Source organism: Megalops cyprinoides, chromosome 17 (assembly GCF_013368585.1).
Source record: "Megalops cyprinoides isolate fMegCyp1 chromosome 17, fMegCyp1.pri, whole genome shotgun sequence".
Classification (NCBI taxonomy): domain Eukaryota; kingdom Metazoa; phylum Chordata; class Actinopteri; order Elopiformes; family Megalopidae; genus Megalops; species Megalops cyprinoides.
The window spans coordinates 6,721,528-6,743,533 of NC_050599.1; the positions used below are offsets into that span (position 1 = coordinate 6,721,528).

The window sequence follows — 22,006 nt, forward strand, 5'->3', positions numbered from 1 at the left end:
CAAGAATTCAGCGCTTCCCTTCAAGTCTGTTCAAAGTTTTTTGAAAGAAAGACAATAAATGAAAGAAAACATGTGGTTTTAGAGGAAGAAGACCACGAGCCTTGTTTTAAGGTTTTCATCAACTGTATTACAACGACAGAAAATCTATGGGGCAATCAGTTGGGGCAAATATTTTGTTAGAAATAAAGATCCGTATGTGCGATCGTCAATATTTATTGTTGCAGTGCGATCTATTTACACGAGAGGGCGCAGGTTACACTCTCCGGCGCGTTCAGCTGGAACTGCGCCGTCAGCTGCTGCAGTCCCATCCGCTGCTTCTGGAATCGCCGTGCAACGCTCCCCTCCGCCTGACTGCCTGACCTCCAGAGCCGCTCCTGTTCTCCTAACACCCAGGTCAGACATTTCTTTCAGCTCTGTTTTGTTCTTAGAATGGAGTGACTTTGAAACCTCATGTGTTTGTGTGTGTGTGTGTGTGTGTGTTATGGTGTTTGGAGGAGGTAAGAGATGAGGTTGATTCACCTGTAATAAAACTATTATTAGATCTGAAATGGCATACCCATTAATGAAATGGAACACCCACACGCAAATGTTTTAATTTTTTGTATCACTTCTTGGATGACAGCTGACGTAACCAGACCGCAGTTATGTTAATCTGCGCGCTAGACATTTTTGCCGACTGACTCGCTGTCATACCTTTGGGGAGTGGTGACGGTATGTGTTTGGGGGAAGGGGTGTGGCTAGGAGTGGAAGGTAACCGGGTGAATGACTGAAGGCTGGATGTCCTGCCCAGAGAGAGAGGAGTGTGGCTGATTTTCGGCCTCCCTCACTGGCAGGTTTCCAGAGCTCGCAGGACGATGTGAATGGTAGTGCTGAGAGCTACTGAGAGCACGCTCACTGTCACAGCCATGGCCAAGGGAGAGAAGACGGTCCAGAGCTCCTCCGACAGACTGATCAATCACTCGGAATCACACTACAGCAAAACCCCTCACCAGGTACAGCCACTGACTCCTTAATATGGCCTTGTTCTGTGTTTTGTGTTTGTGTGTGTGTGTGTGTGTTTGTGTTAGTGTATGAGAGAGAGAGATAGACAGAGAAACAGAGAGAGAGAGTATTTTTATTTGCTGTTTTTTTATTTTGATCATGATTTTTGACCTGTGTTGAGAATGATTGTTTATGTGATTTGCTGAATCGAGTCAATCAAAACAGTGACAGCTTCCTTGCGTTTTACTTTAGTCTTTTTTTTAAGTCACAGCAGACAATATACAGACAGAATTAGAAAGATGTCATTGAAGTTGACCGAAAACATGACATGAAAATGATGTGTTTGAGCTTGTCTTCTTTACCTTTATAAAACATCTGAAACAGTTTGGAGACATGTTTTATTCTGTGCAGTGGTGACTGTTCAGATGAAATGAATGGTCCTTTTGCTGTTGTAGAGGACCTGTATCCTATCTAGAAGGGTGTCAGTTCTGTGAGTGTGCTGGTATTCATTGAATCAATAAATACACTGTGTGTAACACACAAGTACAGTTTTGGCAGAGTAGTTAAATTTACATTGATATTTGAGTTATTTTGAACATACATACTACCTTGTTTGTGAATGGAGTATTTTAAATCTGTTATATGAGAGTTAGTTACAGCTTCATCTCAATCTAATATAATTTTTTTTTTAATGTAGACAGGATTGAAGAGCACAAAATACGACACCCCTGTAACTAAGCGATTGTGCTCCTCCATCTAGAAACACATTTTATAAACTCTAACCACTGAACCACAGGCTGTATCACGTGTTGAACCACTAATAATAGAATTAACCAATATTTCACTTCCAATACTTCTAATACTTCTGGGTGTCATTTTTTTTTGAAAACTCAGACTTCATCTGAGTTTTCTCTCATATTCTTATCACAACCTCAGATTAAATTTATTAAAGGGCTTTGCATCAATGCTTAGCCATTTTACCAAAGTGATGTTTTTGGCATGAGAACAAAAAGGCAAATTCATAGATTGGGCCCAGGGCATCAGCTCTGTGGAGGACAGAAAAGAGAAAACGTTCCCACATAAAAGTTATGGTTTTCTTGAGATGAGGGAGAGAAGCGTGTGCGTGTGTGTGTGTGTGTGTGTGTATGTGTGTGTAAGTGTGCACATTAGGGGGGACTCTGGATTTTGTGTTTTTTTCTTTCACATGAAGGTACTACAGTTGGAATCCACCATGCGGGTATCAAATTCTGTCCTTGTGGAGTACAAGGAGCAATGACATAATGACTGTGAGAGAGATTCATATCAGAAAGTGGTACATTCCTGGTATATATTTTTTTAAAGTAAGAAAATAACCCTGTGTCTGCACGTTGTTTTCAATAGAAGTTCTTTCATTTATCTGTTCTCGTGTGGGTGGACCAGCGCCAGGGAGGGACCCCTCTTTGCGGGCTGGCGTCTGGATAAACTCTGGAAGCCATTCATGTGGTCGCTCAGCAAGCTGACCCGACTGACGTTCTCTGTGGTGTTGCAAACTCTCCTGGCGCTGAGGCAACAGCAGAACTGCCTTTAGAACTTACCGTGTCTGATGCTTAGCTTTGTCGTGCTCATTAAAAAAGCTGACAGGTTTAATGTTCGGACAGGAAAATCAATGGCAAGTGTCTCTCCAGCATATCCCCCTCATAATGAAGACAGTGATGATACTGGAAGCTCATAACTTCCTTGAATGTTGACATCATCATCGCATGCCAGTGATTCCAGCAGCACATAAGGTGATGCCTGGTGTAATTTAATAACAGAAATATCAAGTGACAGGCCATTCATACAACATGGATTTTTAAGATGCCTTAAATAACAGCAACAATGAGCAATCCTTTTTTCATTTTTTTATTTTAAGCGCATCAGCAGTGTGGCTTGCAAACAATGACACCAGTTGGAAATTCCACCCAACAAGAGGCTGACTGAGGGGAATTTTTGTTGGTGTTATAAAATTTAACAGTCTAATATTGAATGGTCTATCACCTCAAATTAATGTGATAGTGACAGAGACCCCTGGTGGCAAAAAGTGAGTGTTGCACCTGGCAGTCAACTGTCAAAGGAATTTTGGAGACTCAGTGGGGAATGCAATCTAACCAATCCAATTTGTCCTATACTTCAAATAAAAAAAAATTAATAACGTGTACACAATACTTAAATTCAATCTCTCACATTTAAAGACAAAGTATACTACATTTAGAATCTAGATCCCAGTCATTTTATAGTCCCTGTACACACACTTGCCACCGCCAGGCGTCAGACAATATTACCACAGTGCCATAACTGGGAGGATACATTCTGTAGCTCTTCTGTTTCATCTCTGAGGAACATACTCGAACCATTAAGTGACATTATATTTCAGTCATACAAAGCAGAGGCATAGAGGCGGAGCAACACCACAGACAACACTCGTCACACACACAGGGATATACACTCCGGTGGACAGTGTTCTGAATACATTAGTTTTATTTTATTCTATGATCTGCCGATGTGCTGTAATCTTATGTTGTTATGTGATCGCCTTGTGGTAATACTGTATTTATAAATTAATTGAATAAAACAAAACATATGTGATATGTTTTAATCAAAATAAAGACACCCATGTGAAGAAGTTCAAATGCAACATAAATGGTAACTGGTTTTTATTCAGACTGTCAGTCAATATCGGTTATTTTTCCAGAGGTGGGTTTAGCATCTACTTTAGTTCCTGCACACACAGGTAAATGCCACTGCATTGAACTGTCCAGCATATGATTATATCTACTGTTGCAAATGATACAGGTTACAACAAAAGGTCACATTGATTACCCTTCAATAATGCATGATCAGAATGTATTAATATTAGTAACAATTGATTTTTTCAGTACCTGTCCCAAAGCAGACACACCTCACCCCTTATAAATAACTTATGAATTCTCATTGAATATTAACTAACTCATTACTCACACTGGCTGCCTTTTTCGCAGCTGCTGTCCCAGAGTCATTTGGAAAGGGGTGGAGGACAGCTTCTCTGATAATTATTAACAAAGTTTTAATTAAACATTCACTGTTAATTAATGTGGCTGTGAACAAGTGTTACCAGCACCCTTGGCTTAAATACGCTTTCAGGCAGTGTCTGTTGTTGTCATGACTTAAACTGCATTGGTTATGTAGAATTCTCTTAAATCCCCGCTACCAAAGGAACTGACACAATGGATGTACTGCTTCTTAATTCATTTGTTTGTTCTCAGTCAATAATCAGCTAATTAAGTTTGTTAATTTTCCATAGAGCTCTGGGATAATTACTCAATCTGCTGACAGCAGGCACTTTGATGTCGTTTTCGTCTCTCTCTCCCACTGATATCTGCATATTTCCAAATATCTGAGCCGAGGGGCAACACTTCCTGTTTGTGCCTGACATAGCGAGAATGCAGTAAATAGAACTGGCTCCTGAGTGTGTTTGTTTTCCACCCAACTCTGCGGCATTAGAGCAAAGTAGTTTCCAGTGTTGTTAAGATACTTAAATCCAGCTTTTCTTTCCATGCATTGCCCTCCCTCCAGCAGACATTTCAGGCCTGTTATAAACATACGTGTGCCTTTCAGAATGAGTGTTCTGAAAATATATTAATCTTGCCTTAATAATAAATGCACATAAGGAATATTCTAAAAATAATTACAACGTATTATCATATTGTCAACAATATTATCATATAAAATAACTATAATAATATATATAATATAAAATATTACAATCTAAATTAACTATAATATAAAATATTATAACATACAATAAATATAATATAAAATAATTACGTTGGTCTGCGTAGCTTTTGCTTACCCAAGATTCAAACATGCAGCCGTTTGGTTATAAGTCCAGTTCCTTATACCCTGTTTGTGTTTATTTATTTATTTAGCACCTGAGAAACATGTCTCCTGTCCATTATTTACACATTCATTGGGGTGTGTGGAGTTAGCAGAGATTTTGAAGCTGACCCATATGCTGTACTGTTAAAGCTTGAGCTTGGCTTGTTAACAATGTCCTGCCCTTCAATAACTGTATACCAAACTACTGATTATTGTAATTCTGGAGGCCACGAATGGCTTTATGAGCAAAATAAGTCATCAATATAATTACAGCGTTGTGAGGGAGATCTGGATTGTCATGTGGCAGGAGTAAGGATTTTTTTCTGTTTCATAAATTACAACCAGCTGCATTGCTTCTACCAGAAGCGTGAACGTTAATAAAAATCGCTGAAAATGTGGAAAATAAGCTGCGTTTATCATACTGTGCTGCCTTTTTGATATAAGCCTTTGTAGAAATAGCCTGGACATTTTAGTTGCTCCTCTTTTTGATTTGTGACATTTTTTTTCGAAGACCTTCAGAAAAACCAACATAAATATTAGATCTTCATACCCTGGTTTCACTATGCTTTAATGTGTGTGAAAAAAGTTTCTGTCCATCCAGTCCAGCACACACATGCACACACGTGCACACTCACACACACACACACACACACGCACACACACACACACACACACACACACACACACACACACACAGACACACACACACACACACACACATTCACACACTCACACACACACACACACACACACACACACTCACTCACACACACACACACACACACACACACACACATTCACACACTCACACACACACACACTCACTCACACACACACACACACACACACACACAGAAGCTGAATCCCTGTGTCTGTTGTGGCCCATCTGAAGAATCCCTCTATGTGCTGAGCCGGCCACTCTGCTGGCTTCAGCGTCTTTGAGATAACCACAGACTAAACACCCACACTCAGCTCCTATCTCCAGATCAGCAGCAGCCAAAATCCTCAGGGACTGGTTTAAATACTGTCAGAAGGGTGGAGGAGTAACCCGACACCCAAACCAGACCCCCCCCCCCCCCCCCCCTCCACCCCCCTCATCTTCCCAAAGGGGTCTAAGCGGTATAGCAGCAGTGCGTGCCAGAAACCATGATGAAGGTTAACACCATCACTCTCCCCACCATACAAACACACACACACACACAAACACACACACACACACACACACACACGCCAGATGTGTTGCAGACAGACTCAGAGCCACTGAGGCAGCATTCCGCATAGAATTTCAGGGGGAGATGACACTTTTCGCTTAACGCTGAGGGAAACATATTTCTGCAAGTGTTGATCTTAAGATCATGAGCTGTCATGAGCTGAGGGTAGTGGAGGAGAGGGAGGTGGTAGTGAAATGAGCGGTAATATTGAATAAAACCAGGCTAGCACATCTGTCTTGGTAATAGTTTTGATTTAGCCTATCCCCTGCCTGACTGAGTGGTCTCTTTGATCACTTTTGATCAAAATTTTCATGGGATCTATCATTAAAAACATCATCATCAATCAATCATCAAGTATTCATCTGTATTTTTCTCTCACTTGAATAACAATCAACTTACAAGATAATTCTTATTGACTATGAGCACTGGAACTAAGGGAGGAATTTTGTTTATTTTCTTCCATTTCGTTTGTCTGTGGTTTGACACGCACGTCACTAGCCAGATGTTTAGAGAATGAGCATTTTCTTGATGTTTCCTTTGATTTCCCTCGGCGTTCTTCAGGCTGTTTGTTCTGTGTTCTCAGACTCATCCTGATCAGAAGCTGTCCGTGTGCAGTAAGCTATGCTATGCCATCGGAGGAGCTCCCAACCAGGTAGCAGGAAGTGCCACGGCCTTCTTCCTGCAAATCTACCTCCTGGACGTGGCACAGGTGAGGCCTTTGCATGTGCGGCATAGATTATAAGCAGAATCCTGTTGCACTTGAACTAACCCAGGTGCAACCATATCCGTTGCACTTGGGTTAGTTCAAGTGCAGCAAGATATGGTGAATTATCTAAACAGATCTTCACCCAACAGGAGGTTATGAAGAGTATTAAATCATTACAATGAAACTGAAGCAAAACCAGCAAACTATAGACTCTCCAAAGAACAAAAGACTTGCGTGACTGATGGTGTGAAAGCCTAGCTATAATTATACTACACTGTGGACTGTATTAATAACTGATGGCTGAGTCCATAATACATGAGAGCAGGTCATTTAGCCACTGCTGTCAGGCTAAGGCCATTAATGGACTGTCTCCTCTCTGCAGATTAACCCTTTCCAGGCCTCCATGGTACTGTTTGTTGGGAAGGCGTGGGGAGCAGTGACGGACCCGGTGGTGGGGTTCTTCATCAGCAAAAGCAAATGGACCCGGATCGGCAGGCTCATGCCCTGGTGAGTTTGAAGGCAGCTGCCGGCTCTCACAGACTCACAGAGCTCTTTATGTTTCATTAACCTGTGGCATGTGGTAGCATTCATCTGCAACGGGCAGAAGCGACTATCCCTTGACCTTGACAATTCACTGACAATACCACAGTGCAAAAAGCTTCTCAGAGTCAATAAAAGCCCTGTGAGTGAAGATACAGAGCAGAAAGGAATGGCAGATTGATTCCTGAAGAGGACTCACATTTGAGATTTTTTTTTTGTGGTGTTGCTAAGCGTAGGTCACAGCCCTTTTTGTTTGTTCTGAGTCTTTACTCTGGGTGTTCCTCTGTAGCTTTGTGAAGATTCGCACCTGTGGTATTGTCAGCAAGCGTCAAGCCTGCTCTGTTTCCCGTTCTCTTCAGATGCATTTTTGCCTTTTGGCGTCCCTGGTTTTTCTACACTATTCCTCTTTACAATGTAAAATTCAGGCCTGGTTATATGTGTGCTTAGCCAATGAGGAATCTCAATGATGACTCTACATTATTCCTTTATACATTATAAATGCTGTGTTATGAAGCGATATGACGATTACATCATCCTTGATAAATATCATCTCTGTGTCTTACCGGAGCTCAATGGGAAACAATGTGTGAGATCCTGTGATCATGCTTACACGAACAATTCAGTGCAAATTAATTAAAATTAAATTAGAATAAAATAAATTAAAATAAAATGAAAAACAGTTCCAATTCCAGGTTTCTAAACCATTTTGGTATTGTTCAGCCTCCTTACATAAAATGCAAACTCATTCATCAGCAGACAATGGACCACAAAGCGCACTGAAAACATCTCGTAAGTCAATCTACCAACATGAATCACAATGATATGCGTCAAAAACACGAGCAAATTTGCTGTTTTGTGCTGGGAGTTTCAAAGGGATGACAGTTTGGACAGCCATTGTACTAAACCCACTCCATTGCACTGTCTGGGGAGTAAAAGTGGTGGTCAGTTACTCACGTTACCAAGCCTTCCGTCATCAGCGGTCATCATCGTGAGAAACGCAGGGCCCTCTCTCCGATTGGCCAGCCGCTTCTTTTCATGGCGACGGGCTCACAGAAGTTCCTGAAGAGTCATAATGCCCCCGTGCAACTGATGTGTGACATCACGCCCACAGACAGGAAGTCATTGTTTGTGTGAAGGCAGAATCCAGAGCCTGATACAGTGGAGCATTCCTGCCTTGCTGACCTGGGACCTCCAGTGCTGGGCCTTGTTCAACAGATCTCCCTAACACCTCCATGGGGAGGGGTGGGATAGATAACGTCAGATAGATAACATCAACATTTCTTTCTAAACTTAACCGTACACAGAAGCTTTAGTAATGAGCTAACAGTTAAATTTGTAACTGTTATAAAGCTTTAACAGCTCGGCACTTCTAAGCCAGGTTCTAAGTATCTCTTTCTCTATTTCTGTATCAGGGGCCGTATGCTCGATACAGAGAAACAGGATAATCACGGGATGTTGACTCGATCACCTCTCTTTTATTGACTATTAAAACGTGGCTTTGTGTCTCTCGCAACGCCTCTCTGTATTTTCCGGCTTTAATTCACCTGGAGAGAGAGGAACAACAGAATTTGCGACGAGGCTCCATTTAATGTTTTATGAATGGCTGCTGACAGTTTCACATTGAACAACCAAAACCTGATTCTAGAAGCACTTGATGGGGGGTTGCCGGGGGGGTGCGGGTGAGCATGAGACCTTTGTTTTTCATCCAAATGGAAACTGTTTTGCCAGAGTGGATGTTTCTATCACACGTCCTGTTAAACTATCTTACAGAATATTCCAACGCACCCATTCAAATCAGACTCGTTTTTTTCCACCACCCCCCACAACAACTGCCCCCCTCCCACCACCCCAACCCATGACCCAGCGCACTATACCGCAGCCCCGAGCGGCCGTCACCCTTTTGTCCAGGAAACAATCGCCGTGGGAAACAGAAGGCAGGGTGACCTGTGCGCTAACCATGGAAAAGAGACCTGGACGCTGCCAGAATTGGCTGCTCTCTCAGTTCTACTCGCTTAAATGAAAAATAACAGCATAGGTCAGGGTATGTGGGGGGGGGGGGGGGGGGGGGGGGGGATTGAGGGGGGAGGGGGGTGGTGGTGGCTGTTGAGAGAAGGCATCTTGGCTCAAGCAGTGTTATGGAGCCTCCATGTGAAATTGTGGGGTCATAACTAATAACGGTGTCATTAAATGCTGTAAAACGCACTCAGGGTTAAAAATAAAACCCATGGAAAAAGGTTTATCTGCACCATCCCTGAATTACTCATGAATCAGTCACTCAATGATCTTTTAAAAATGCATACTGACTGTTTGAGTCACTTTTGACTTAAACTGAATTCTTAGAAAGGTCCAATAAAAAGTATGTGGTAAACAATACTTACCATAACAAATTACCTAATTAAAAACTGATGATAATTTTTCTGAGAACAAAATATATTTTTTATCATCTAAAAACATGTAAAATTACATCTCTATAAAACATATTCTTAAACTACGTAGTGTACTCTGGTTGACATCTGCACTTGAGCCCCAGGAAACTGTAAATAAGTCATACATGTGCGGAGTTTCATGACTGCGGCTGTGGTCACATACATCTCAAGTTTCACTGTTATGTAGGTCTGAATATTCGGGCAACAGTCACATTTAATGATTACTCAGACTCTTCCAGATGCTAGTGATAGCCTCAGACAAATAAGACAGCAAATGACTGAATACCTATTGAAAAACACCTATGGACAAGTTCTGCTCTGTCGCTGTTGATTGATGCATCTCGTTATTTGCATACATTTAACATGCTTGCATGAACTTGCATGGCAAGGCTGCAGGTTCGAGTCCCAGCTGGGGCACTGCCCGTGAACCTTTTACTAAGGTGCTTCGCCCGAATTCCTTCACAGTAAATGTCCAGCTGCATTGGGCAGGTGTATGAAGGTGCCATGGAGAAGAGTGTTGTATGAATGCATTGATAACGTTATTACAATGTTTCTTCTCTCTCATCTGTGTTCAGGATGGTGGGATGCACTCCTTTTGTGGTGGTGTCCTATTTCTACCTCTGGTATGTTCCACCGTTCTCCAGCGGAAAGTTCATTTGGTACCTTGGCTTCTATTGTCTGTACCAAACACTGATCACAGTAAGTGTCTCCTCTGTTCAGCTTTAAAACTTTCGGCTCGTAGATACATCTGTCTGAACCTCCCTTGCCTGATCATTATTTTTCAATCAAAATGATTTCTTTTCTCTCATTTTCATTATCGCACCTAAAATTGTGCAAAATGGCCCTTATTAGGGCTTTAGAGCATGTCAGAGGTTTGAATGATTGACCGTTTTCTCTGATGTTCACCCATCTAGTAGGCTATACTTGGTTAGAAAAAAATTCATAGCACGTTTGGCTGAAATTATTGGACACCTCCTACATATCGTTATTCCCATTAAACGTCTCTGAGACTCTCTGAGAGTGCTGTCGGTCTGCACTTTTCCAGCTGTACCTGCTCTCAGGCAAAACTGACACACCACCGGGAGCTCAAACAACAGAAAATACATTTAACCAGAAATCACAAATATATAGGTCGAATATCAACTTGTTTCTGTTTCGTGTGGAAAAAGGGACACGGGTCGCATTTGGTTAATGACGGACGGTCATACACATCCATTTCCTCTTGGTTGCATTATAGGGTCTTGTTTTTATTTCACCGTTAATGCAGTGTAACACTAGAGAATCCAGCTTGGTGAGGGCAAATACAAGCCTGCTGGTGATGCAGAGGGATTTTATATGAACTAAACCCCTCCAGAGTCTCCCGAGTCCTCCTATATCCCAGCATCAGCCTCAGGCTTGCCTTTCATCTCTCTGTGAAGAGGGAAACTGCTATCACAACAGCCATCTCCAGCTCTAGATAATCTGTGCGGTGTTTGTCTTTCAGCCTATCTGTACAGCAGTCATTACTACAGAGCTGTAGAGACTCCCCAATGCCACAGTACATCTAGTAACCCAAAACTGAAAAAGCTGCATTCGCATCTTAGAAGGATTTTGTTTTTGCTTTGCTTTGCTTTTGTGTTTTTGGTGTCACTAAAGTCCGGCCAATCTCTACCAATTTTCTCTCTCTAGCTTGTCTTACATAGTAGCAAGGACGCAAGCCACAGTATAGTGTGCTGTTATGACATGCCATTCTGACTATTTGATAAATACACAGTCCGCATGGCCAGAAACCTCAGGAGTAGCTAAATGCTGGTTACCCTTTTTAGCATTCCCTTATTGTCTAGCTTGAGATGCTAAACAACTGCATTTGCCATTGCGTAAATACCGTGTCCTGTTGGACTAATTGAAAAAATTACGGTTGCAGAAAAAAGTAACAGAAATACTGTTTTCAAAGCAATGTCATGCAATTATTAATGCGCTGAAGAAATGATTAATCCTTTTTCTTTGTATTGTTGAGTCATTTTGTCAGTTCGACCCGGCCCGATTCTATAAATAGCGGTCCAACAATTCTCCACAAATGACATGTTCCTGCGTTATGGCCGAGGGAACTGGGAGAGTCTTTCATGAACAAGTTTATTTTGGTTGCTGTTGGACATTGATGGTTTGCCACAACGCTGACTCCACTGTTGTCCAAATTACAAAGGGAAGAAATACTGAGGAACTAATTCAGATGCACAAGTGTTTCTAGCTAGAGTTTGTGGTAAGAAAAAATTGATTACATGCCTGCATCCTCAATGTGCCATTTTCACGTTACTGACAAGGTAGTACTTTTTATTATACAGTAATTACAAAAATCGGGAAACTATATTTACCATCAGATTCTGCACATGTTCAATAAATTTGTATTTTACTTTACCACTGTATGACAGTCGCATGTTAGAAAATATTCATTCTAAATGAATATGATTTTTTGCACTTTCGAAATAAGCTGGTTGTAAAAACACAAAACTGGGAACGACAGAACAACAGAATGATCAATGCTCCAAAGAAGACAAGAAACAGAAGGCAAGAAATACAAAATTACAAAAAGTCCATAGCTCAAATTGACAGTGCGTTTGATGTATATATACTGTACCAGTCAAAGTGGACACACTTGATTAAAATAATGGGAAACATGCATTCAAAGACATTTCGATCTAAAGACTTATGCTTAAATGCTTGAAATTTGTTTCTTAGACAAATATAAATAGTGAAGTTGTGATGCCTTTCTAAAAAATATTTTATAAAATACTTTTTGGCCACTTCAAAGAATCTGAGATAGTTTTGATTTGTTTAACACTTTTTTGGTCACTGCATAATTCCATTTGTGTTATTTCATAGTTTTGATGTCTTCACTATTATTCTAAAATGTGGAAAATAGTAACAATGAAGAAAAAACGTTCTGAATAGGTGTGTCCAAACATTTTACTGCTACTGTATATATATATATATATATATATATACTGCATATACTGCCTTTAAATGATCTGTACTTCAAAAATAACATGAGAGATGCTGTAGAATCAAAGCGGTGATTTGTAGCCCTCTGTGTGACAGCATGGAAAAGTAAAACACAAATAAACACGGTCCTGGAAACCCAGGAAATCGTTTCGCTGGAGGGATAAATAAATCACCGAAGAGTCACAAAGCGTCGAGCGCAGCCGAGGGGCCGGCCGTAAAACGCCGGAGGTCTGTAATTTGGGCTCTGTGTTTCTCCCTTTCTCCCTCTCCCTCTGACCGCGTTGCCTGTGTGTGCCCTGATCTCCTGCAGTGCTTCCATGTGCCGTACTCTGCCCTCACCATGTTCCTGAGCACCGACCAGCGGGAGAGGGACTCGGCCACCGCTTACAGTAGGTCTCTGTCCAACATCAAAAAAAAAAAAAAAAACAAACTCTGCACCGGAATATCACTGTTTAAAATGTGGTCTGCTGGCTGTAGGTAAGCCCGAGAGAAAGCTACCGCCTTTAATTAGGCTGTCAGGGTACGGTCTCTGTGCAGAGCGAGCTCACGGGCTATGCTCTGAAGTGCATGAGGAAATCCATTTGCACCACTCTCTGTCTGGAGGTTTTCTCCTGTGCTGAGGTGCAAGCCAACCCGGCTGAGCTAAAGATGCACTCAACAAGAGGCAAGCTTCCAAATGCACGAGAGACACATCACATTATACCCTGAAAATGCTTTTGGTGTTAAAAAAAGAAAGCATAGATCCACAGAAACAAATTTTATAAAATTGGAACGAATGGGAATGGTGTGCAAAGTTAAGAGTGCCCTTTTTTCAAATGTATTCCCAGCACATTCAATTTAATTTGCAGGAGAGCCAGACTAGTTCACATGTTAGTTCATTGCTGAACAGGCCATTGTTGTTAGTGTTGTTAGAAATTACTTATGAACTTATGAAATGTCTTATAAACATCATAGCTGGTTTATTAGTCTGGGCCTTCTGCTTTAAACAGGAGACAGATCACTCGGCAGGTGAAGGGCCTGATATCTCTGATGCTGTATCTGAGGTTTGCTGTGTGCTGTACCTGCAGGGATGACAGTGGAGGTGCTGGGGACGCTCGTCGGAGCTGCGATCCAGGGTCAGATCGTGGCCAGCGCCCACACCCTGAAGCACTGCTCGCATCATAACGTGTCCGTGTCCCTGGGTCACCTGGGAAACGTGAGCGGAGCCGAGCAGGGCGATCACGTGGTCCGCAGCCCGGCTCCTGTCCAGGACTTCCTCTATCACGCCGTAAGTTCTCCCCCTGACAACTGGTTATGACTGGATTGTAACTCTCTAATCAGTCCCCTGATTCACACTTGGAGCCCAGTCACTTCAGGTTATACAGTGGCAAATATTTAATGTAACTACAGTGGACTTCATCCTGAACTTTAAGTCACATGTTTGAGTGCTATTGGGACATTAGCTATGGATGTATAACGACTATAGACATATCATTATAAATTAGTTGCTCATCTTGACTGTCACTCAAAGAAACCAGCCATTTGGCTCAAAAACCCAGTGGTTGCCCAACTGCCTGATTATTACTACTTTCCACCACCGTTTGCATGGCTTACTCTACATACTCTCCATTTACACAGTTTGATATGTGCTCAAATACTTCAAGTTAAGTACCTTCCACAAGAGTACAGGTGGGATGGGAACCGGCAACCTTCTGGGCTGACAAGTCAATTTCTCTAAATGGAAAATTGCCCCAATGCATGAACCTACAATCACACTGTGTTGCGCTTGGGGAGATGAACCAACAGGAGCATCATGTAAACAGGCCCAGCTATTCAGAGACACAGCTGGTGCTGGTCCAGCAGGGCTGGGTAAACCCGGCTCGGACCATTCCACTGACCAGACTACCGCGGCCACTTTGTATGCTCTGAGCCAGTGCTGCATTCCTCTGAGGTCTCAAAGGAACGCTGTTTGTCGGCTCATGAAACACACCCCTGATAGTTCGGAAATGGTACCGTTTGATGTTTTGGTCCGAAATAATAAACCACTTTGCCGTGGTGTGTAGAAAAATAATAAACACATTTAAATTACGTAAAACCATCAAAGTTTCTGACCGCTGCTGGGCTAGCTGGCTGTTTTTTAAGGATATTCAAGTCTTGGAAAAGTTTGTGAATGCTCTGAATTTTAAAAAGCATCATACTTTTTCAGTACAAATTCTAGTCATTAGACCCATTAACTATCACCTGAAGTGGAAAGAAAACTGGAGTTTTCCCAGAAGCTCATATTTTCTCTCACAGCCTGGCACATTTAAAGGATATACAGGGCCACTCTTGACAAATTATCAGTGTTCTGCTTTACAGTTATCATTTAACATGTTCTGTAAATCTAATTGGAAATTTTGGCTATATTTGCTGTGGGATAAAAAAATATCAATGGCCCTTACAAGGCAGATTTGTAAATGTTTGGTACATCGACCAGGAACATTCCCTGGGTTTAAGTGTCAAAGGGAACAATCCTAGAGGCTTTTTAAAATATCAGACAGCTCTCTGCCTCTCTGGGAGTTGAACAAGTTAAACAGCACAGAGATCAAAATGTTACAGATTTCATTTCAAAGTCAAAGATAACCTACTTTTGTGAGGAAAAGCAAGGAGGCTGTAGTTCTTGAAAACTGTGCTCTACCTTTTATGGGCGGTGCAGCACACATGCATTGCAAACCCTTCACCCTCCACAGTCCACATGTGACAAAACGTGCAAGAACCCAGAAACATCAATCACAGACACTATAGAAGTTATGCTTGTTGCACCCATGTCTAGGTCCTCTTTTGATATATCTCATAATCTCATAGATACCTCATATCTCATAATTCCTAGTCAGCAAAACTGTAAAGGAAAAGGTAAAGTTCTAAGCTGTTCTGTTCTGTCAGGTTGCACAAGTTAACCTGTGGTAGGGCTTGAATAGTGTTGTGCTCACACTCTCTGGTATGGGAGTGTGGTTAGCCTGGTCTGACACTGTTTCCCCATTCAACTTGAATGCATGCACTTCTGTTCTTTTGTGCTGGATGTCGCTCTGGATAAGAGTGCCTGCTAAATAAATGTAATGTAATGTACTGTAAGTGCTTGTCATAGAAGTGAAGCGGGTAGTGGTTAAAAATGGGTCCATTGACAGGCTGTCTCTTTCTCTCTCTCTCTCTCTCTCTCTATGCAGAAGGTGGTGTACATGATTGCAGCGGGAGTCATTGGGGGAATCTTCCTCATCTGTACACTGGTGATGTTCCTGGGAGTCAAAGAGAAGGACGGTGAGCCTTGAATTTCACACCGATAATAATGTTCCAGGGAGGCATTTGAGTGCAGAAGCTTTTGGGGGTTTTTATTGGCATTTTTGTACAAAATATCTTAAATATGGAGTGCTTCATGTAAGCCTCCAATTCTGAAAGTAAGTCAGACAAATGAACAGTTCTATGATTGCTGCATTCATTGTTGGTTGTTTTGTTCAGCATATGAAGCACCGTACCAATAAAATTTATTATCCCTGAGACAACTCATGCTGGGCAAATTGCTTGTTCTCATTATCACAATGTTCTTATGCTCCCTGCAGACAGCAGAAATTGGACAATTTAGGGGTGCTTACTTATTTTTACCCCACTGTAGCTCTATTAGTGAATTCTGACCCCAGATTTGAATGTGCCTTGTAATGCTATTGAATGCCTTGAATGGTACTATAACAATGACAATAATAATAACAATTATTTGCTCATATCACACTGCTTTACACATGAGCTGAGAAGCAGATAAATGATGACTGGAGCACAGTGCCGGGAGGGCATTCCTCTTTCATTACGAGTGACCGGCGTGACTGGAAGTCTCACACAGTCGATCCGTTTCGCCCCTCCTGCAGATCCCTACGCCCCGAGGACAGAGAAGCCCATTCCCTTCCACAAGGGCTTCATGCTGGTGATGCGACACGGGCCCTACCTGATCCTGACTGCAGCCTTCCTCTTCATATCCGTAGCCATCCAGGTGACTGCCCGCCTCCTCCCCACTGTCTGTGATATGATACGGGGCCTCAAACTAATATAAATAACTTCCAACCATCTTAAGAATTACTTTTAAACATCTTTACTTGTATCCTACTGCTAGAACAAACATGCCAAAATGCCATACCTGTTACAAACAATTCCTGTTACTAGTTAAATGGTCTCAGTTATCCATTTACACAAACATAGTTAACTGAGAGCTGAGCTGGAAGGAAAAACACACATGGTGTGGCCCCAGGACCAGGGATGGGAAACTCTGGCACGCAAACCTGGTATTGGAGTGATCTGGTGTAAACAGAGGGAAGCCAGGAAATTGCTGGGTTCACAGTCAGATATAAACAGGGAATAGTGGGGAAAAAAACATGGATTAAAATACCAGGTTGAATCTTGATTGACATGTAAAAGTGCCTTGAGTAGCTTCACAGCGTCTCCAGACCCCAATACTCATCACAATTTTTAGAATTAAGTATCCTGTTTGTAGAAAAATTAATTATTACATGCTTCTTATATTATAAACAACTCACATATTTGAGCAACCTTTTTACATTCACACTTGCAGAATAACTTTAATGCTGGTGGTGATGGTATATATGTACATCATATAACCTTAATTTTTAGCACCATACCAGTACATATTATACCCAGTTTTGAAGCACATGTATTTGGAATGCAGAGAGCAGCTGCTGATGACCAGACTGCAGGGCTTCTGGGTAATTTTGTGTGAGCTCTGCTTGTTAATGAATGCTGTCTTTTTTCAGCTTGTGCAGAGCAACTTCGTGCTGTTTTGCACCTATGCAGTGGATCTTCGAGACCACTTCCAGAACATCGTGCTGACAATACTGGTGAGAGCCGCTTTTCACTGGCTTTTTATTGCTTATACATATTTGTGAAAGTATGAGCATGTCCTAATACCCATGTCGCAAACACATGAGCGTTCAGCCTTGTACCAAATGCCTAACCTTTACAAAACCAAAGCATTATAAGATTCAGTTAATATACCAAAAAACACATAAAGCATTTTAAATTGAACTTGTATCGAGATTGAGAGTGAGGCTTTTATTGTGAAATATATTCCTCTAGTGCAGACATATGGCAGATTTTTTGAGACATAGAACTGAAACAAAATGCAAACTTTACACCCTCAAATAGCCATGATCCATTTCTGTCTTACTCAAATTTTATTTATTTAAAACGAGTCCACGCTTTACAGGTCTCTGTAAGTCAGTCATTTTTTGGCCCTGGGTTACACAGCCAGTATGCAAGAAAAATACAGTAAATTCGCACTGATACCACAATATAGCTCCTTCAGACTGAATGAAATGGTAATCAATGCTAATGAGCATTTCCATCAATGAATGGATTTTTGTGGCTGTTGCAATCAGCACAATGCTAAAAAAAAGTGCTCCCTGTCCCCCAGATGTCTGCCGCCGTGAGCATCCCGCTGTGGCAGTGGTTTCTGCAGCGGTTTGGGAAGAAGACGGCGGCCTACTGCGGCATCACAGTAAGCGTTTCCCCCCACTCGTCAATCACAGGACCCGCCCAGCTCCACGGGGCCGTCCGCCGCGGCGGGGTCTCAGATATATCTCCACTGTAGAATTAACTTCTCGTTACGCTCTGGTTTTCGTGGAGGGTGGAGGCCTTCATACACAGATCTGTAATCAGATTGGATCAGACAGAAATCAAAGCTTGAGGCTCCGCCCTGCCTGCTGTGAAGTTTGTGGAGGGAGACACCGAGGGGCCGAGGTCACAGTGCAGTTACAATTAGCGCTACTTGAGTAATGATGAGCAGGAATTCCAGTGATTTAATTAGAAGAAGGTCAGCAGTGGGGGGCCATTCATTTGATTCACAACATCCTTACAAAATTAGAAACAGAAAGATAAATCTGGACTTACTTTGCCTCAGATTTTCTTTACATATTTGTTGTAATCTGAAATGTGGTTCCATCTGTCCTGACCTTGTTGTACTCTAAAAACGTGATTGTAATTGTTCATTTCAGACAGATATAAAATAATGTTACCTTCTGATTTTTTCAAGCACTTGTCAAAGAAAGTTTTTCACTCTATGAATCCACAAAGTAGCAAAGACCTGAAACTGAAAATAATCTAAGGTGATTTTGGACATAACAGTCCAGCACCAGAAATGCAATAAGTGTTTCTGATTCTCACTGTTGCCAGTTTTTAAATTAAGTCCATGAGTGCTACAGACACATGTTCCTTCATCCCACAGTAGCCTCCAAAGCCATTCGCAATCATACATTCTCATTACCCATATCTCACTAACACAACCTTTTCACACACAGTACACTCATTCAGAAATCTTCAATTGAAACTCCACTACTGAGACACAAGTGACATCTTGTGGACACTCTTTTTAATTACCCCAGTAGGACTGCTTTATATTTTACATGAAGCAATAGCAAAGGCGCATGTTTAGAGCAACCAGTGTAATTTACATTTTGCAAATCTTGCATTTATACGCACGGATATTTCCAGAGAATTTCGCTGAAGGGTAAAATAGCAGTGCAGCAAGATTCTGATACTGCAGTCTTCTGATTCCAAAACTAGTTCCACAACCATCCTGCCACATGGCTGGACCTCTCTCTCGATCATTTGTTTCTCCTCACCTCTCACATATTCCCATTCACTCGGGTTATTTCTTTGTTCTTTTTTACGGGAGAAGGAGAGTTCCCCATCGTGCTGTTCTCCTTCTCTAATGAGTGTGCCTGTGTTGTGCGCTAACTTGCCCCCTGTCTCTGCTGCCTGCCCACAGTGGATCGTCCCCTTCACCATCATGCTGGTGTTCATTCCCAACCTCGTGGTGGCGTACATGGTGGCCGTCGCCTCCGGGTTGAGCGTGGCTGCGTCACTCCTGTTACCATGGTGAGAGAATCCTTTAAAGAGAAGCACGCTGTAAGCAGGAAATCAAGGCAGAGAGTTTAGGGCCCTGTGTGCCGGTGTGCGATCCAGAGGGGTGGGACGGAGCGGGTGTGGTCATAAAATGATGAGCCATTCACAGCTCGAATCCGAGAGAGACTGATTGTCTTTGTGAGGTCACAGAAATCACAGGTGCTCAATGCAACAGATTTTCAGACACAGGGATTCGGCCACCTATCTGATGATTTAGCAAAGTTTTTTGATTGGCTATGGCCCTGACAGAGCACAGAAATGACAGTCAAATTTAAATAGAAACAGCAGAGGAAGTAAAAGACATTGCACAGTTTCCAAATGTGAATGTGGGACATCATGGAGGCTCTTTTATTTTTGCTCTCTGTGCATAGATTACATTATAAATATATTTATAACACTATATGTTATGTAGAACAGACACATCGACATCCAGGACTTTTGTAGCTCACTTTTCTCTTGATATGTTACCTATTTATAAAGCTGAATACTTACTGAAGCAGTTCAGGTACCATTTACCATACTCAAGGGTACAGCAGTCACTGGGGAATTGAACTTGTAACCTGGTTACACCCACAGCTCCTTTAATACCATACCATACTGCTCCACTGCTACAACATATGCTCCAGTCTCCGACTAGCAGGGGCCACAAAGTGACGACATGTATTCTGAAGCATGCGTTTGCCTGCTAAGTGAGCCCACAATTGTGGGTGAACTAACTCATCAAAGCACTACCGGCTGAATGTTGCGTTACTGAATGCTATTACTGTCGCAGTTTTAATGTCCCATTTTATAGCTCTGTGAGACATAGATCAGGCTGGACTAATTGTGACTTATTTAAAAACCTTACAGCGGTGTTTCTGTGTTCTATGATCAAGGTCCATGCTGCCGGACGTGCTGGATGACTTCAGACTGGTCAACCCTTATTCGAAGGGACACGAAGCAATCTTCTACTCCTTCTACGTGTTCTTCACCAAGTTCGCTGCGGGGATTTCTTTGGGAGTCTCCACACTTTGTCTGGAGTGAGTGGGAAGGAAGTAGGGTTGTCTTGGTCCAGGACACCATTTTCAAAACTGAAATGAATAAAAGCCAGTCAGGGAAATCCAATGGCAATCCTGTCTGCAAATGCAATTAATTTAATCGTATAGACTCCCTTTTATATCACCCCATAATTACAAATTGGATAATTGCACACTTTTTATTGCATAGTATCTAGAAGGTTAATTTGAACACCTCCAACCCTTGTTATTTGCATGCTTTGGCTGAGCACATAACAAAAGCTGCAAACACATGTATTTGTTAATTGATTCTACACTGATAACATATTCAATTGTGACATCACACTTTACCTACCTGGGAGTAACTGTATGAACAGTTGCATGCTGGGACTTGTAGTTCTGAGTGCCTAATTGGTTTGGTGTTCACAGGTTTGCAGGGTATAACACCGGGGCATGCCAGCAGCCCCCTCCTGTGGCATACACTCTCAAGCTGCTGATTGGAGCTGCTCCTGTGGCCTTCATCGTGACTGGTCTGATGATCCTAGTCCTTTACCCAATCACAGAGGAGGTGCGGCTAAAGAACAAGCTCGCTTTGGACCAGCTCAGGTACCGGCATCGCCACAGAAGGAGCACCAACTATTTATAAACGAGCCCCGTTGGGTCCATTAACCTCTGTGCTTGTTACAGCCAGCTAAACACTTTCCCTGGGGTCCATTTTCAGGCTATAGATTATTTTTTTCCCAGCAAACTTCTCAAACAATTTCATGCTTGAGTTAGACTCATTCACGACACAGTTTTGAAGTAAACTTTTAATAGTTTTACCAGAGAACAGCTCTAGGTGCACTTTAATGAAGTATATATCCTCCACTTCTGTCTCTTTCCTGTTATTCTCTGCTTTCCAGACTTCTTCTATCATCTCTAATATTGCCCTGAGTCTGGATAGTGTTGTAATGATGTCTTTTTTGCTCCCTTACAGAACACAGGGCCTCAGTTCAAGACCTCAAACAGAAGACCTGCGGAGTAGTGCATGATTTCTTCAGCTTTTAGACTTTAGTCTTAAGGTTTAATGTAGGACACTTTATACTCCAGGCCAACTGGAAAGAGTAATGTTAGTGTATATTACACTGGGAAAGCCTGATATTGTATGTTTTAATATGAACATTTAAGTTTGTTTCTGTATTTTGACATGAACAAGTAATGTATCACTATCAAAAAATGTACATATATTCTTAATTTATATAAATCAATGTATATTACTATTTTACATTTTTCCAAAAGTAATATGTATATCTGGGTCATGCCGTATATTTATTAATACCAGTGAGTATAGTGATACTCAGTATGGTGATGTTAGCTCAATAAACTGCTGTTGGTGTG

At 41.9% G+C, this 22,006-nt stretch overlaps 1 protein-coding gene across 3 annotated transcripts; it reads left to right on the top strand.

Annotated features, from left to right (window-relative positions):
* Nucleotides 1-317: 317 nt before the first annotated feature.
* Nucleotides 318-21,757, top strand: mfsd2b (major facilitator superfamily domain containing 2B). 3 transcript variants are annotated; one of them, XM_036550365.1, is made up of 15 exons: nt 318-393; nt 834-992; nt 6,649-6,774; nt 7,154-7,278; nt 10,313-10,436; nt 13,027-13,105; nt 13,784-13,983; nt 15,899-15,989; nt 16,589-16,710; nt 17,486-17,569; nt 18,145-18,228; nt 19,498-19,607; nt 20,510-20,653; nt 21,059-21,235; nt 21,606-21,757. In XM_036550365.1, the coding sequence occupies exons 2-15, from the start codon at nt 861-863 to the stop codon at nt 21,658-21,660; spliced, it is 1,653 nt and encodes a 550-aa protein (XP_036406258.1). In that variant the 5' UTR covers nt 318-393; nt 834-860; the 3' UTR covers nt 21,661-21,757. The 3 variants fall into 3 exon arrangements, with proteins under 3 accessions (XP_036406258.1, XP_036406257.1, XP_036406259.1); XM_036550364.1 differs by lacking the exon at nt 318-393 and having other exon boundaries at nt 796-992; XM_036550366.1 differs by lacking the exon at nt 318-393 and having other exon boundaries at nt 796-992; nt 15,902-15,989.
* Nucleotides 21,758-22,006: the final 249 nt, after the last annotated feature.

What these genes read in the sequence shown, in the direction of transcription:
- mfsd2b (XM_036550365.1), top strand. Translation starts at nt 861, where the DNA reads ATGGTAGTGCTGAGAGCTACTGAGAGCACGCTCACTGTCACAGCCATG. An exon ending in TCATATCCGTAGCCATCCAG is followed by an intron (nt 16,711 to 17,485) that starts GTGACTGCCCGC and finishes GTCTTTTTTCAG; the next exon opens with CTTGTGCAGAGCAACTTCGT. An exon ending in CTCGCTTTGGACCAGCTCAG is followed by an intron (nt 21,236 to 21,605) that starts GTACCGGCATCG and finishes GCTCCCTTACAG; the next exon opens with AACACAGGGCCTCAGTTCAA.